This window comes from Fukomys damarensis, unplaced genomic scaffold (genome assembly GCF_012274545.1).
Source record: "Fukomys damarensis isolate Sample0158 unplaced genomic scaffold, DMR_v1.0_HiC HiC_scaffold_19, whole genome shotgun sequence".
Classification (NCBI taxonomy): domain Eukaryota; kingdom Metazoa; phylum Chordata; class Mammalia; order Rodentia; family Bathyergidae; genus Fukomys; species Fukomys damarensis.
Genome location: NW_022900931.1, coordinates 7,831,887 through 7,845,952, shown reverse-complemented (window position 1 = coordinate 7,845,952; position 14,066 = coordinate 7,831,887). Strand labels below are relative to the sequence as shown.

The 14,066-nt window shown below is 47.2% G+C and overlaps 1 protein-coding gene across 5 annotated transcripts in view; it reads left to right on the top strand.

The window, feature by feature from the left end:
• Grap2 (GRB2 related adaptor protein 2) overlaps window positions 1-13,970 on the top strand; it is a 70,496-nt gene extending 56,526 nt beyond the window's left edge. For 4 of the 5 annotated variants that reach the window (XM_010612620.3, XM_010612618.3, XM_010612612.3 and 1 more), the window contains 6 exons: window positions 985-1,076; window positions 4,093-4,212; window positions 6,971-7,139; window positions 8,958-9,179; window positions 10,578-10,697; window positions 11,515-13,970. In XM_010612620.3, the coding sequence (XP_010610922.1) occupies window positions 985-1,076; window positions 4,093-4,212; window positions 6,971-7,139; window positions 8,958-9,179; window positions 10,578-10,697; window positions 11,515-11,694 (903 nt within the window). In that variant the 3' untranslated portion in view covers window positions 11,695-13,970. The remainder of the gene's footprint in view (window positions 1-984; window positions 1,077-4,092; window positions 4,213-6,970; window positions 7,140-8,957; window positions 9,180-10,577; window positions 10,698-11,514) is intronic. The other variant, XM_010612637.2, reaches the window with a different exon arrangement.
• The last annotated feature ends 96 nt before the right edge of the window (window positions 13,971-14,066 follow it).

Below are 14,066 nucleotides of genomic sequence, written 5' to 3'. Positions count from 1 at the left end.
CCATCTGCCTTCACCAAGTAACTCATTGCCTGTACAAATGGCCTCTCTTCCAGGTAGTTTTTCCTGTCCATCCTCTGCTTTCCCCTCTATCTTAGTACTTTGAACCATTAAGGCTCTTCAGCTTATAGAAACAGAAGCTAAAAATGGCTTAAACAATAAAGTTACTATTTTTCAAAGCCTAGAAGTAGGAGGACTCCTGCATGTTTCATTCAGTGGCTCACTGGCATCGGCAGGGTTCATCTTCTGCTTTCCATCCTCATTAGAATTATTGCTCAGATCTATGTCACACACTTTAGAAACATTCTCAGTGGAGGTGGCAAATATTTTTCTTTTAACGGTGAATCTCGTTTTCTGAAATAACTATCCGCTGCATAGAGCCAAGTCTGGTGAGTAATATGGGTAACAGAGGTAGGTGACAAGTTGCAGATAAAACCATACAGTAACAAAACTTTTGGTTTTACTGGCTCTAAAAGCAAGTTTACAAAAGGCATCCCAAGTATCTTGAATCTTATCCCAACTATTTGTGAAACCCAGAGTGTGAACAAAAACAGTTACTGTTTTCAAAGCTGGTCCACTTGGATGTCTAAGATTTAATCTTATGTGCTTGGAAAAATCAAATCTATGCAAGTTTCCTCGTTATGTGCAAGAGAAGAAAACACCATTCTTGCCTTCCCACCATCTTCCCAAATAAGGAACTGAAGGTGCTGCTAAGATCTGGAACAAGTAAGTTTCCAAATAGAAGGAGAAAGCAATTCAGAGGAGTCCCTGAATGCTGGGTCTGGAAAGCCAGGCCATGGTGAGGTGGCCTGAGTGTGCGGCATTCCTCCCTCCCCCACTGAGATAACTCCTACAGCAGCTGTCATTAATTATGCCCCCCAAAAGTTCCCTCTAAGTCCAAAAGGATGTTCTTTGCCCTAGACCCCCTTCCTCTTGCTTTTTTGGTGTCTTCCCTGCAATAGCTTTGTCTTTTGTTCGCTTCCATAGATCTTAAGTAACCAAGAGGAGTGGTTCAAGGCAGAGCTTGGGAGCCACGAAGGATACGTGCCCAAAAATTTTATAGACATCCAGTTTCCTGAGTAAGTATTTCCAGCCTGCTGAGATTGTTCTACCCACACATGCTCTCCCCTTACTTTTTCAGTTGTCACTAAAATTATCCATGCATACCCAAGTTACTGTCAAAACCTGTGGTCTCTGGAGGTCTCCCTCCAGAGCCTTCAGAACCACACAATGGAAGGCCAGGAGTGGGAAGAAGATTTGCATTTCGTTTCATTCCTTTTTGAAGTTTATACCATGTGCATGTATCATCTACTTTGAGTTTTTATAAAATAAGTTCATAAAATCACCTATAATGACTGTGATTGCCAACTTTCTAAAAGTTCCGAAGGGGGCGCTGTTGGCCACCCCACTTCCAAAGCTGCTACTCAAGGCATTTCTGCATTACCACCCAGACTTACCTTCCACTTTAGCCAGGGATAGGCTTATGGACACTCCCTCCTTTCTTAAAGCAGGCTCACCCCAGTGAGAGAAGTCAGTAGGGGGAAGGAGGAAATTCCTGCCAGAAAGAGGAAATGAAACACTGAGATTGGGTCTCGTTTGTCTCAAGAATTGACCACAAGGGATAGATAGAAATCTAATCTTGTCTCAGAGCCTGGGGCCAGCCCAAAGAGCAAAAGTCTGTTAGAAAACCAAAGTGGTATGATGACTCCACTGAGGTGCAGAACCCCACCATCGGTTACCCAGTACTGAGCAGAAGAACGACCACTGATCTTGACTGGATGACCGCTCCTACCTTCCATGTGCTTCCAGGCCCTCCCCCTGCCTCCCTTTCATCCCTTGGCCTTACTTCCACATTCTCTGCACATTGGAGCCCACCTACCAGAAGAGACCTCCTTGATCCCTTCCTTTACCCGGCATGGCTCCGCCCGGGCCACATCCACCACCCCTGCAACTGTGCTCAGAGGCTCTGCCTTCCTGCAGCTGTCTGGAAGGAACTGTCACTGCTTCTAGCAGAAATTCTCTCCTCTCTCCCACATCTACTCTCTTTCCCTTTCTGCTGGATGCTTCCCATTAGCAAGTACATATGCTGCAATCCTCCCATCTTACAAAAAAAACCAACAGAGAAACTCTCAGTCTCCAGTCCCTTCCAACTCCCACTTCATTTCTTCAAAAGATTTGTCAGCGTACAATATTTCCAGCTACGCACCTCCTTTTCTCTCAAAGCCCCAGACTTCTTCTAAACCTCTACCAAGGTCACGGCACACTACAAGTCTCAGTGGTCCATTCTAAGCCATCATCTCACTACCACAGGACCTCGGGATCTCTCCTTCCTATTGGAACCTGTTCCTCATCTGACCCGAGGGCCACTCTTCCTCCCAAACTGCCCTGTGGTCTTTCCACCTCACTGGCTGCTCCTCCTGGGCTCCTTTGCTGGGTCCTCCCCACCCCTCCACCCTCCTTTAGGTTTAGAATGTCCCCTCTCAGTGAGGTATTTTTCATCACCTATTTTAAAGGACTCCCTAAACCTCCCTGCCCTGTTTTTCCTCCTAGTTTTCATTTCTGCACTGTGCTTATCATCCTCTGGTGTACCATGTATTTGATTATTCTGTTGTTCATCATGTATCTCCCAACCTCCCCCTCCCCCGCAGAATGTCAGTTCCCTAAGAGTGGGGTGACTTGTCTGTTCTGCCCACTGGTGCCTGGAAGAGGGTCTGGCTCAGTGCTACACATTCAACAGAAGCTGCTAAATGAGTAATTTTGGAATGATATAGAGCATTAAAACCCTGGCCACTAATCCAGAGTGTGTGAACATTTTTGGAAGTCTTGGAAAAAAATAAAAAAAAAAAACATATCTAACTCCAGTTCAAGAACAAATATATTTCCTAAAGCCCCCTAACTGCCTGTTGTCACCATCTTGTGAAATGTTTTCTTTGAGCTCTGGCTGCTGTAATCCCAGCACTTGGGAGACTGAAGCAGGATTGCCAAGTTCAAGGCCAACCTGGGCTACACAGTGAACTCTAGGCCAGCCTGCATTACACAGTGAGACCCTGTCTCGAAAAGACAAAAACAGAGTGCATCAGCCCCCTGGTGGCAGCAATTAGTGCAGCCACCTTGCAGCAGCGTGCTACTGCCCTACCTTTGGCTGCTGAGTGACTGCAAACACTCATTTCGCTTTTCTGTGTTTGAGAGAGGTTTCTGACCTCCTGCCCTGAGGCTGTGGCTGCTCTTTGCATTGCCCCGTGTGTGTGACATTTTCACACCCACCATGCTGTGTGCAGCAACATTTCAGAGCCTGCCACCTGTATGGCACTTTGGACAATGCAGTCGTATTTCTTTGTTTCCGTGGTAAAGACGATCTTCCAGCTTGGATGTTTATGGGTGGCAGCATCCAAAAGCACAAGGAATTGCCCAAAAAGGAATCTGAAAGGGCTGGCTGTATAGATGCTGCCCACCAACTGCTGCCAGTCTGACTCATCTCCAAGCGTGCACATGGCCCCCTGGCACCTCGCACCCGCTGCCCGAAACCCTGGGCAGAGCTCGCATGTACTCTGTGAAGCTCACTTAGCCCCTGGGCTGTAACTCTCCTCCAATGCCCCCGGGGGATCTCTGGGCCACTGATGTCTTGGCCTGGAGTAAGCACCCCAGGTGCTACCCCACCAGCTGCCCAGTGGTCCTGGTGCCCACGGTGACCCCTTCCTCCCTGGGCATCATCCATCCTGCAGTTCTTTGCTACACCTCACACAGCTGTGCAGGCAGGCGGCTGTTTCCCACAGTGAGTCACTCCCACACAGCCCCATTTCGGTGCTGTAGCACATTTCCATGATTCAAGTTTTCCAAGCTGGAGAGAGCGTTCTCCTGGAGGGAAGAAACAAAGGAGGGAGAGTCAGGAGGAACATGCACTCACTTTTCCTGAAAACTACTGGAGCTTTTGTTGGGTTTCAGAAAGCACCTGTATTCCTGATCCCCACCCTTAGGTAGGTCTCTCTGCTCCCCCGAACAGGTCCCCAGACTCCCTGTCTTGGGTCACCTTTTCTCACTTCTCCCTCATCATCATGCGTCTCGTCACGATCCTCTTTGTCCTATCTTCCCTGATAGGTGGTTCCATGAAGGCCTCTCAAGACACCAGGCAGAGAACTTACTTATGGGCAAGGAGGTTGGTTTCTTCATCATCCGGGCCAGCCAGAGCTCTCCAGGAGACTTCTCCATCTCTGTCAGGTACTGGTCACTCCTGACACCACCCTGATCCTTCTAACTTCCCAGACTTTTAAAGCTGTGAGGTGACTTCTCCAATATGACCCAGTGATCGGAAGCGTGGTGGCTAAGGCAACCAAGCACGGTGATGTCTTATCAGCTGTGCTGCTGCCCACTTCCTTCTCAGAACATGCATCCGTAACCCTTAGTATGTTTGTTTGTATCCCAAACTATACCCATGTGCGTTGGTCTGCCTCCCCCTCTCACCCAGGTGCTTCCGGGCCGGGAGGGCAGGATTTTTATCTACTTTGTCTTTGTGCTCATCATAGAGTCTGCCACAGAACAGATGATCAAGGAGCATTTCTGGAAGGGAGGAGGTGAGAAGCAAAGAAAGGAGAGCTCCACTTGACCATATTCATCCGGGGATTTAGATCTTAACCTTTTCTATTACTGCTGATGTTTGACTGCAGAAGGGTCAGAAAAGAGTAGAAATCCCAAGTCGCCGCTGTCGGATATTTACATAGATGAACACAAAGCAAGGTGGCTTCAACATATTGTGGTGCAGTGAAACCGAACAACAGCACAGCAGAGCAGGGCCCAGGTGGGGGGACTGTCACTGCAAAATGCCACTCCTGTGCAACCCAGGGGAGGAAGTGGCTCAGGAGGCATTGACATGACACAGCCCCAAACTGTGAGGCCTGAGGTCTGAACACAGTGCATGTGGTCAGCGTAAGAGGGATTGCAAGTCAGACTTGGTGACACACAAAAGGAAAAGAAACAATCCTGACAGTAGACCAGAAGAAGGCCTGACAACCTGTACAGTTCATTGGCAAGAAATCCTGGTCTGGATTATTCAACAATATTAAAATGTGTGAAGCTTTACTGCTTCAAATACAGAAATCCAACCTCAGGTCATAAAATGTGACTGCTTTCCTATTTAGAAAGAATAGACATTTTTTCATACAGAGAGGAAGGGCTTACAAATAATGAGGTCCTTCCATCTCAGCCTCCAGAGAGGCATCGCAGGCATGTGCCACCTTACCTGGCTAACTTGGTTTCTCTAGCATTACCATTATAATTTTGCTCAAACTCTTAATTTTCCTGAACTAAAACTTGCTTTTCTGGAGTTTATGGCAAGCATCAGCTTAAACCAAACTTGAAGTATCACAAATTCTAAATGTATTAGGTCTTAATGAAATTTTGCCGTTAATAAACCTCACAAGTCAAACCTGTTTTTAAAGGACTCCAATTATAAACTGGACTGAGTAATTGGTTAGATTGATGGTCATCTCTTGTGCCTTTGGTTTGCATGACTGTGATCCTGACTTTTTCAGCTAGGGATTAAGGTTTGTATTTCCTTGATTGAAATGAATTCTAGAGACCAGCCGTCATTGTCCTCTGCCAAAGTCACCCTGGTGTTGAGGCAGCACAGCCTCTTATTATTGTGATTATTTTCATAATCTCTGTTTGTCTTCTGCAGAAATGGAACATAATATATTCCAATGCAAAATCATTTGCGTTTATGTTACATCTGCTTTCTGTCATGGGCTTAGTATTAAGACTCACCGTAGTTCTATTACTTAGCACTTGTTAAGGGTCTGAAGCACTAGACTTTGGGGTCTGGAATCCCGAGTTACATCCTTTGCTGTGGGATGCCCAGGATTTGAGTCAATGGTTACTCTCTGTCCGTAGAGCACCTATCACTAGGGACATCTCTGATTTCCACCCTTGAAGCTTATGGAAGTGGAAGGGCTAATGTTTCACACTCCACATTCTGTGTCTGGGAGATGGTAGATGAGTACCTGTGTATCTTTAGATATAAATGTATGCCTGTTTGACAGATAAAAATATATTCAAGAGAGAATGACTTGGTGACAGAGTGAGACTGAAGCTGATAAACCCTGTTCCCCCTTTCTAGATGGATAAAATCCAATTTCTCTAACCCTGGTACAAATCTGCTGTATCACTTGAGTCCAGACTGGTATCAAAAGGCGCTGACCGAAAAGAAATTAGCATGTTTATATGCATGATGGGCCAAGCTGACTAGACTGGAGTCAGAGACTCAGGGTTCCTGCCTCAACTCTGCCCCTGCATCTCTCTGAGTCTCAACATCTTTGTCTATAAAATGAATGAGGCTAAAAGGATCTCCCCGGTCTTACCCACTTAAACTCTATGTTCTATATAATGCTTTCCCCCACCACCAAGTGTAAAAATGCTTTGTAATCTTATTTATACAAAATATAAACTAAGATCAGGAAGACCTCATTATGTAGAGGGAAAATGCATCTTCTGTAGTGGAAGGAGTGGCTTCTTAGTGGCCAGTACTAACTTATGGGCTTAAAGAAGACAATTAAAAGTATGCCTAATAACAAAAAGATAGCGGGGGCTTGAAAACCACTCCACTGCCAAGTCTTTAGCATAGTATAGGACTCAATTGTTGCCATGTTTCAAATAAACATTATCCAAAGGTCTTTGATGTCTTAATCTTTAAGGCATTTGGAATTTTTTTTTTTTAATTTTGGCTCCATTTTCCAAGAGAGATTCCAGCTCATCTGATTACCTTCTGCTGGTGTAAAATTCCCTCTCATGTAGCCACTGTCTCAAGTGGTCCCTCCCACAAACCTCCTGCTAAAGCTTGGCTAGATCAGCAGTGATGGGCGAGTTATCCACAACTCCATCTCCTGCCCAAAGAGAACTCTACCATCCCTGAGTACAAACAGCCCTGTAGGCAGAGACATTTGCTACTGTGCAACATGAAACTTGGGTTTGCCTTTATCTCTAGACACGAGGATGATGTTCAACACTTCAAGGTCATGCGAGACAACAAGGGTAATTACTTCCTGTGGACTGAGAAGTTTCCATCCCTAAATAAGCTGGTGGACTACTACAGGACAAATTCTATCTCCAAACAGAAGCAGATCTTCCTGAGGGACAGAACACGAGAAGATCAGGTACACAACTGGCCCAGCAAGCAACCTTGATCTAGAGATTTCAATCAGTGTGAGTTCCCACATAAATAACCAAGAAAATGCATTTGATGGGCAGGTCCGCTGAGCATTCTAAAAAGCCAGATAACTCTGAGGTCAGGTCTCAGCTTCATGCCTAGCTTCACATTTCCTAGCTATGGAAATTTCCTCATCCATAAAATTGGGATAAGGGTGTATCCATCTCACAGGAAGTTATAAAGGTAAGAGAATATAATATAATATACCCCCATCTTCTGTATAATCTCTAATCACACTGCAAATATTCCATAAGATTAGCTCTTATCAGAGTGTTATTATTTTGTTATTCTTAGACATTGCCACATCACAGTTTGCAGCCCCCAGCTCAGGAGCTGCCCAAGGATGGAATCAAGGGTACAAACAGGGATAGTTTGAATCGGCCACGGGTCTGGGACTATAAGCAGCAGGTGAAGCTTTTTGACAGCCTTTGGTTGGAATAGGGGAATATTGGAGGGGAAAGCCAGTGCTAGAATTCTTGTTCTTGGAATTGCTGGGAATACGGTATTATTCAATAGAAATGCATCCCAAAAAAGTTGGGGGGAAAAAAGAAATGCATTAGATTAAACCCTGATTCCATCAGTAAATGCCTATATTACTTACCCAAGTTAGGAAACCTTTCTGAGTATCAGTTTTCTCACCATAGAACAGAGAGAACAATAATACCTCCTTCACTGGGCTCTTTCAGGGATTCAATATAATATCATCACAGTCCTGCCACAGCATCTGGTTCACAAGAGACAGCAAGGAAATGGTAATCTGCCTCCCATAGGTGAATACCCACACATGTGAGCACACACACAATACATAAACTATTTCTGAAAGGAAAACACATGGCTATATGAGACAAGTATTGTAGGAAGAAGCACTGACTGGAATAGTTGGAGTCCTACAGGTTATTTGAAGCGCTTTGGGCAGAAAAAGAAAACCATTCCTTCCAGGCCACCAGCTGAGCAATTACAATCAAAAGAGGAAAAGATGTTTCCATCAAGTGCACACAGTTCAGAAGGGGAAACAAAGGCTAAACAAGACTTTGTAAATTATTTTAAACAGAAAATGGACAGAGATATTAACTTACTAGGAGGTGCATTTAGAGATAAGAGAGGCAATAGAGAATTGCATTAAACTGGATTAAGTGAGTTAATATTTGTAAAGTGCTGGCATGTACTAAGCCCGGGGCTTTATGTAATTATTTGTGAAATAAAAATAACAATAAAGTATTTCTGATTCCCGAGTTACTTCAGCAGAAAGAAAGTCCTTGCTCCTTCCCCACATGCTCCGCGGCAGGCCTGGTTTCCATGGTGCTGCCAGAATGCTGCTGTTGGGGTCTCCATCGCCAGACTGTAAATGACTGCTCAAAATCACACGGAGCTTATCTGGAGGGCAGGATGCCCAACAGTGTGGCAACATGATAAGGAGGGATGGTATTGTGTCAGTAAAATGGAATATTTCAGCTTGATTACACAGAGAAAAAAACAAAGCAACTAGAAGTGGACAGAAGGGCTCCCACATGGAAAGAGTGTGTCATCCAGACACTGTAACTTCTAAAACTAGGAAAATCTGAGAATGCAGAGGTCACTTTTGAAAATGTAGAGTTCCCAACCAGCAATTCTCTTTGAGCTGTCCCACCCGCCACCGTAGCTGTTTGCAAAGCTGTTACTTGCAAAGGTAGTGAGCAAAGTCTAGAAGCTGCCACAAGGGTGGGGCAGAGCCCAGAGATGTGGGAGGAGAATGGAGTTGCACCATCACCTCTGTTCTCTTTCCCAGGGTCACCGGGGCAACAGCTTGGACCGGAGGGCTCAGGGAGGCCCACACCTCAGTGGGGCAGTGGGAGAAGAAATTCGGCCTTCGATGAACCGGAAGCTGTCAGATCACCCACCTCCCCCTCCCACACACAGCCACCAGCACCAGCAAATGCCCCAGGCTTTCACTCCGGGGCCACAGCCACTACCACAGCAGCGGTACTTACAACATCAGCATTTTAACCAGGTATCTGGAGAGCATGAAGTGTTTCCTGATAAGGTGGGAGGAGGATCTAGGGGAGCAACATCTCAGGCCTGGCTGGATCTCACTGGGTCTCAGCGTTCATGAAGGAGGTCCTGGCCCCCGCAAGATGGCCAAAATATGGAACGTGCTTTTGGCAAAGAAGTCTCTGTGAACTAAATGGGTCCCTGCCTAAACACACACACACACACACATATACACACACATACACACACGCACGCACGCACGCGCAGTCACCCCAAGGACTCAGCGAATAGTTACTTCATTTTCCTATCAGCGGAATTCCACATCTATTTGTGCCCCTTAACCCATCTGGCTGTGGAGATCTACAAGGAGAGAAGAGGGAAAAAAAAAAGGATTAGCAACCCCAGTGGAGCCTTGCTTATTTATTTATTTATCTCCCAGGAGTTCCAGATAGGATATCAGGCAGCTTACCGAGATGGACAATGCAGCCAGATGCCATCATTCCTAAATTCCTTAGCAGGACACACAAAGTCTTTTGTGAGCTGCCCATATCGACTCCCCTGGCCTCATCTCCTGCCACCTGCCCCCCTCCACATACACAAATACACATTTCAGCAATACCTCATCATCTTTAGTTATCTGGATGGCCCACTGTGCCTTTTTGCTTGTCTCTGTGGATTTTTTATAAGCTGTTCCCTCTGCCTGAAAGGTCCTTCCCTGGCCCGTCCACCCCCTCACACACTTCTTTTGTGTGTGTAGTGCGGGGATTGAATACAGGACTTTTGCACTGAGCTGCATCCCCAGCCCTTTTATTTCTTTAACTTATGTATTTTTTGAGACAGGATCTCAATAAATTGTTAAATTTCCCAGGCTGGGCTTGAACATTCCATCCTCCTTCTTCAGCTCCCAGAGTGTTGGGATTACAGGTGTGTTCCACCATCCCTAGCTAGTCTTCTTCCTCTTTTAAGCTGGAGTTCAAGCATCGCCTTCTCTTTGAAACTTGCCCTGATTTACCCAGGCAGACCTCTCCACTCTGGGCTCACTGAGCACTTCCGTGTGTGTAGTGCCCCCTTCAAAGAAAGCTGCCTGGAGGGAGAGGTCTTCTCTTTGGAGCAATATAGGGCTAGTGTCTAGTACAGTACCACACCTGGTAAGTGCCTAGTAAATATTTCTTTTTTTAATGCTAGGAAAAGGAACATACACACTTATTACACGCGTATGACATGGAAGCGTGAGACACCCCCCTTAGTAAATATTTCCTAATTGAACAAATGAAGTCCCGGTCATCTTTTCCTTCAGAGTCTAAGTCCCTTCATCCTCTCTACCTGCCTCTCCATCAGCCAGCGCTTCTGGGGGAGGGGGACATGTAGGGGATGCCCCCGCTAGTAGGGTGATGGGTCTTCTGTCGCACGTCTCTAGGACCGTCGTGGAGGCAGCCTGGACATAAATGACAGGCACTGTGGCATGGGCATGGGCGAGATGAGTGCCGCTCTCATGCATCGGAGACACACGGACCCTGTCCAGCTCCAAGTAGCAGGGGTAAGTGGGCTGAGTGAGGCGGGGGTGCAGGGAGGTGGAGCCCAAGCTAGGCTGTTGTTCTCAGTCTGGCTGTCAGCCTGGCCCTGTTCTCATATATCTTGTGCTAGTTCTGGCAGCGGGAGATTGGTGGCCTTTATCCTTGTCACCCATCTAGACTAGGGACTTGATCAAACTAAACTCAAAGGATGTTCTTTTGGGAATGTTGCCATTCTATTTGTCACCTCAAAAATAAAAACACCACCTTTCATGTAGAGAATAGGTCTTAGGGACTCCCTTGAGGCCTTAGAAAGAAGTATCTCTGTCAGTAAAATTTCTCAGTCTGGGGGCTGGGGATGTAGCTTAGTGGTTAAAGGGCTTGCGTAGCATACAACAAGCTCTGGATTTGATCCCCAGCACAGCGTGCACAAAATGAAAGCTCTTAGTTTCAAGAATGAAGCTGGGAGCCGAGAGTAGTGGCAAATGCCTATAAGCTTAGTACTCCAGGAGGCTGAGGCAGAAGGATTCCAAGTTTGAGCCCAGCCTGGGCAACTTAGCAACTTGATGAGACCCTGTCTCACAATTTGAAAAAATTTTAAAAAGATCTCTCAATGTAGCTCAGTGCGAAGACCCTGGGTTCAATCTCCAGTACTGTACTGAAAAAAAAAGAAGACGAAGAAGAAGCCAGGGAGTTCTGGTAGCTTCACACTTGGGGCCATGCATGAGGAGAACGCAGTGTGGCTTAAGGAGCCCTCAGGTCCCCTCTGTGTGACAGTGGCAGCTCTGAAGGCCAGCTGGTCCAGCCACAGCTCAGCAGAGCATCTCTGTGCTTCCCCCACAGCGTGTACGCTGGGCCAGGGCACTGTATGACTTTGAAGCCCTTGAGGAAGACGAGCTGGGATTCCGCAGTGGAGAGGTGGTCGAGGTCCTGGACAGCTCCAACCCCTCCTGGTGGACCGGCTGCCTGAACAACAAACTGGGCCTCTTCCCTGCTAACTATGTGGCACCCATGATGAGATGAACCCTTTGAGGGCCGGGGGCTTTTTGTCTGAAGCTGCCTGCAAGAAAGAGAGCAAGAAACAAAAGCTGAACTGCATGACTACCTATGCATGCATATAGCATACAGGTGTACTCCTGTCCTCACAGCATCTTTAAGTGCGCTTATGTATGCACACATTTTATAATAGTATTTATTGGCAATGGGGTTGGTTAATTAATTGATCTGAAGGGGAACACAGGTGGAGAATATTCTGACTTTTTTATCTGCTCTTCTCAGGTCTGTGCAGAGGCAGTGGGGGAAGTGGGAAGCGAGGGCAGGGAAATGAAATGGGTCTTTCTCCTGTCCTTGACCTCTCCCCACTTTCTCCCTGGCTTGGGAGCTTTTCCCAGAGAGCAACTAAGCGCAGACCACACCCCCACATTGGCCACCGAACAGCAGGGTGGAGCTGGACTTGGTGGGGCCTGTTGGAGCTCACCCGCACACCCCACGCACCTGGAGGGCTCCCAGGGCAGCTCGCCACCCATTCTCCTGCTGCTGCACTGAGAATTAAGGTGCAGCCTTCCAGGGCCACAGGCACCAAGCAAGTCTGAGCAGGAAGCAGGCAGGGGCAAGAACTGAAGCTGCAGCAGGGGAGAGTCCCTGCCAGAGCCAGGCTGACCTCCTGGCCACTGCCAGCTGAGACTTTCGTCCTCCCCAGTGATTGTTCCTTGGGTAGTAATCCTCTTCCCTGTGGCTGACAGGAGAGAGTGTCTCCAACATGGAGAAACAGACACTGAGAGGAGCCAAGGGCTGGGAAGCAGAGGGGGTGGATTTTTCACAGATCCCCAGGGCCTACTTGGATGTAACCTCATTTCCCCAGCTACAAGGAAAGCAGCATCCTGGATTCTGTCAAGTGTTTGGAGAAGCACTGGCTAAAAATGCTGAATGTTAGAGGCATTGTTTGACAGCTTCAAGGGTGTCTCTGCTGGGCCCTGTTCATTTTCTCTCTTGATTTTCTGTGTTTGAAACTGCCTTGCCCAGTGGCCCAGAGAGAAGCCAAGAACATTGACTGTGGATCAATAGAGGGATTGATGGATTGAGTGTGACCCAGGGCAAGAGCTGGCTTGAAAAGAGCTTCCTGATCCATCAGACTGTTGAACCCCTGCTGGCCTCCCCTCCTTCAGGAGTTGACCCGGGGAGAGGAATCCACTGTCACTGTCCCTCCTTGACATCTCAGACTATAACTGTGTGTCCAGGGTCCACCTTGGGGTGGACAAGCACAGATGAGCCTAGTTGGAGGAGAAAGGGAACCTGGAGAAGAAGCTCTGTGTCTCAGTGGAGCCTGGAACACACACATTTTTTGGAGCACACATTAAAGGAGTGTGGGTGTGCAGTCCTGTGCATGTGTGCACACGTGCAGATGGGTGTGTTTATGCACACACATATGCATACATGTGTGTGTGTGCTGAGACAGGAAAGAAAAGGTTGGGATGGTGTTGGTGAAGGTCTGTGGTGGTGGTCCTGATGCTTTGTTTTTCTTTTCCCCAGTCCTTCCTGCTATAGAGAGGAACAAAAGAGCAGCCATTAGTAAAAATGATAAAAGAGTGCTTCTAACTCAGAAGTGACTGCCAGTGTCACGCTAGCTCTGTCCCTTGTGACTCTGATTCAACAGTTCTCTGATGCACATGTTCACTTTAGAGACAAAGGGGAAGACAGGTCTCTGTAGTGAGTACTGGGAGGGAAGAGAAAATAGCCTGGAAGTGGCTGGGGGAAGCAGAGTGTAAGTAAGGAGCAGATGCAGCCTTTAGAAGCAAAGGCAGGAAGAAGAGAAGAGGTGAACGTTTCAGCTGATCATGGAGCATGCAAGGGGAGAGGGTGGTCAAGAGGGACAGCAAGGACAGGTACAATAAGGCTATGGGCAGCCAGTAAAAGAAAAGGGGCCATGGGGGAGATTGGAGTAAGGCAAGAAACAAGGATTCCCCAAGAGGAGAAAGAAACAGGGGAAACAGAGCCCAGGCACAGAGGGACCTCATCAGCTATCTTAGTGCGAGGTGTGAGGTGAAACATTGCAGTAAATAAAAGCCAAAAGTAATGTTGATTTTACAGTATTTGCAAACCATCTGCTTTAAACAGCCCACCAACTTCATCCACTTGTCAGGTTCTGTGGGAGGACCAGCCCTGGTTAAGACAGAGACAAATGATTCGGTTCTGGTCTAGATCTTTTCCCTGGAAACACTTTGCAAGAAGGAAGTAACAAAGCAGGGCCCTTGTTTTTTCAGGCTGTCTTCAGTGTCTGTGTGGCACAGCCCTCAAGGGGTGGGTGGGAGGACATGGGGTGGGGGTGGTGGCAGGATCCTTGGTCTGGAGAGGCTGAATGCTGAGGTGAGCAGTGGGAGCAGAGCCCAGAATGCCTG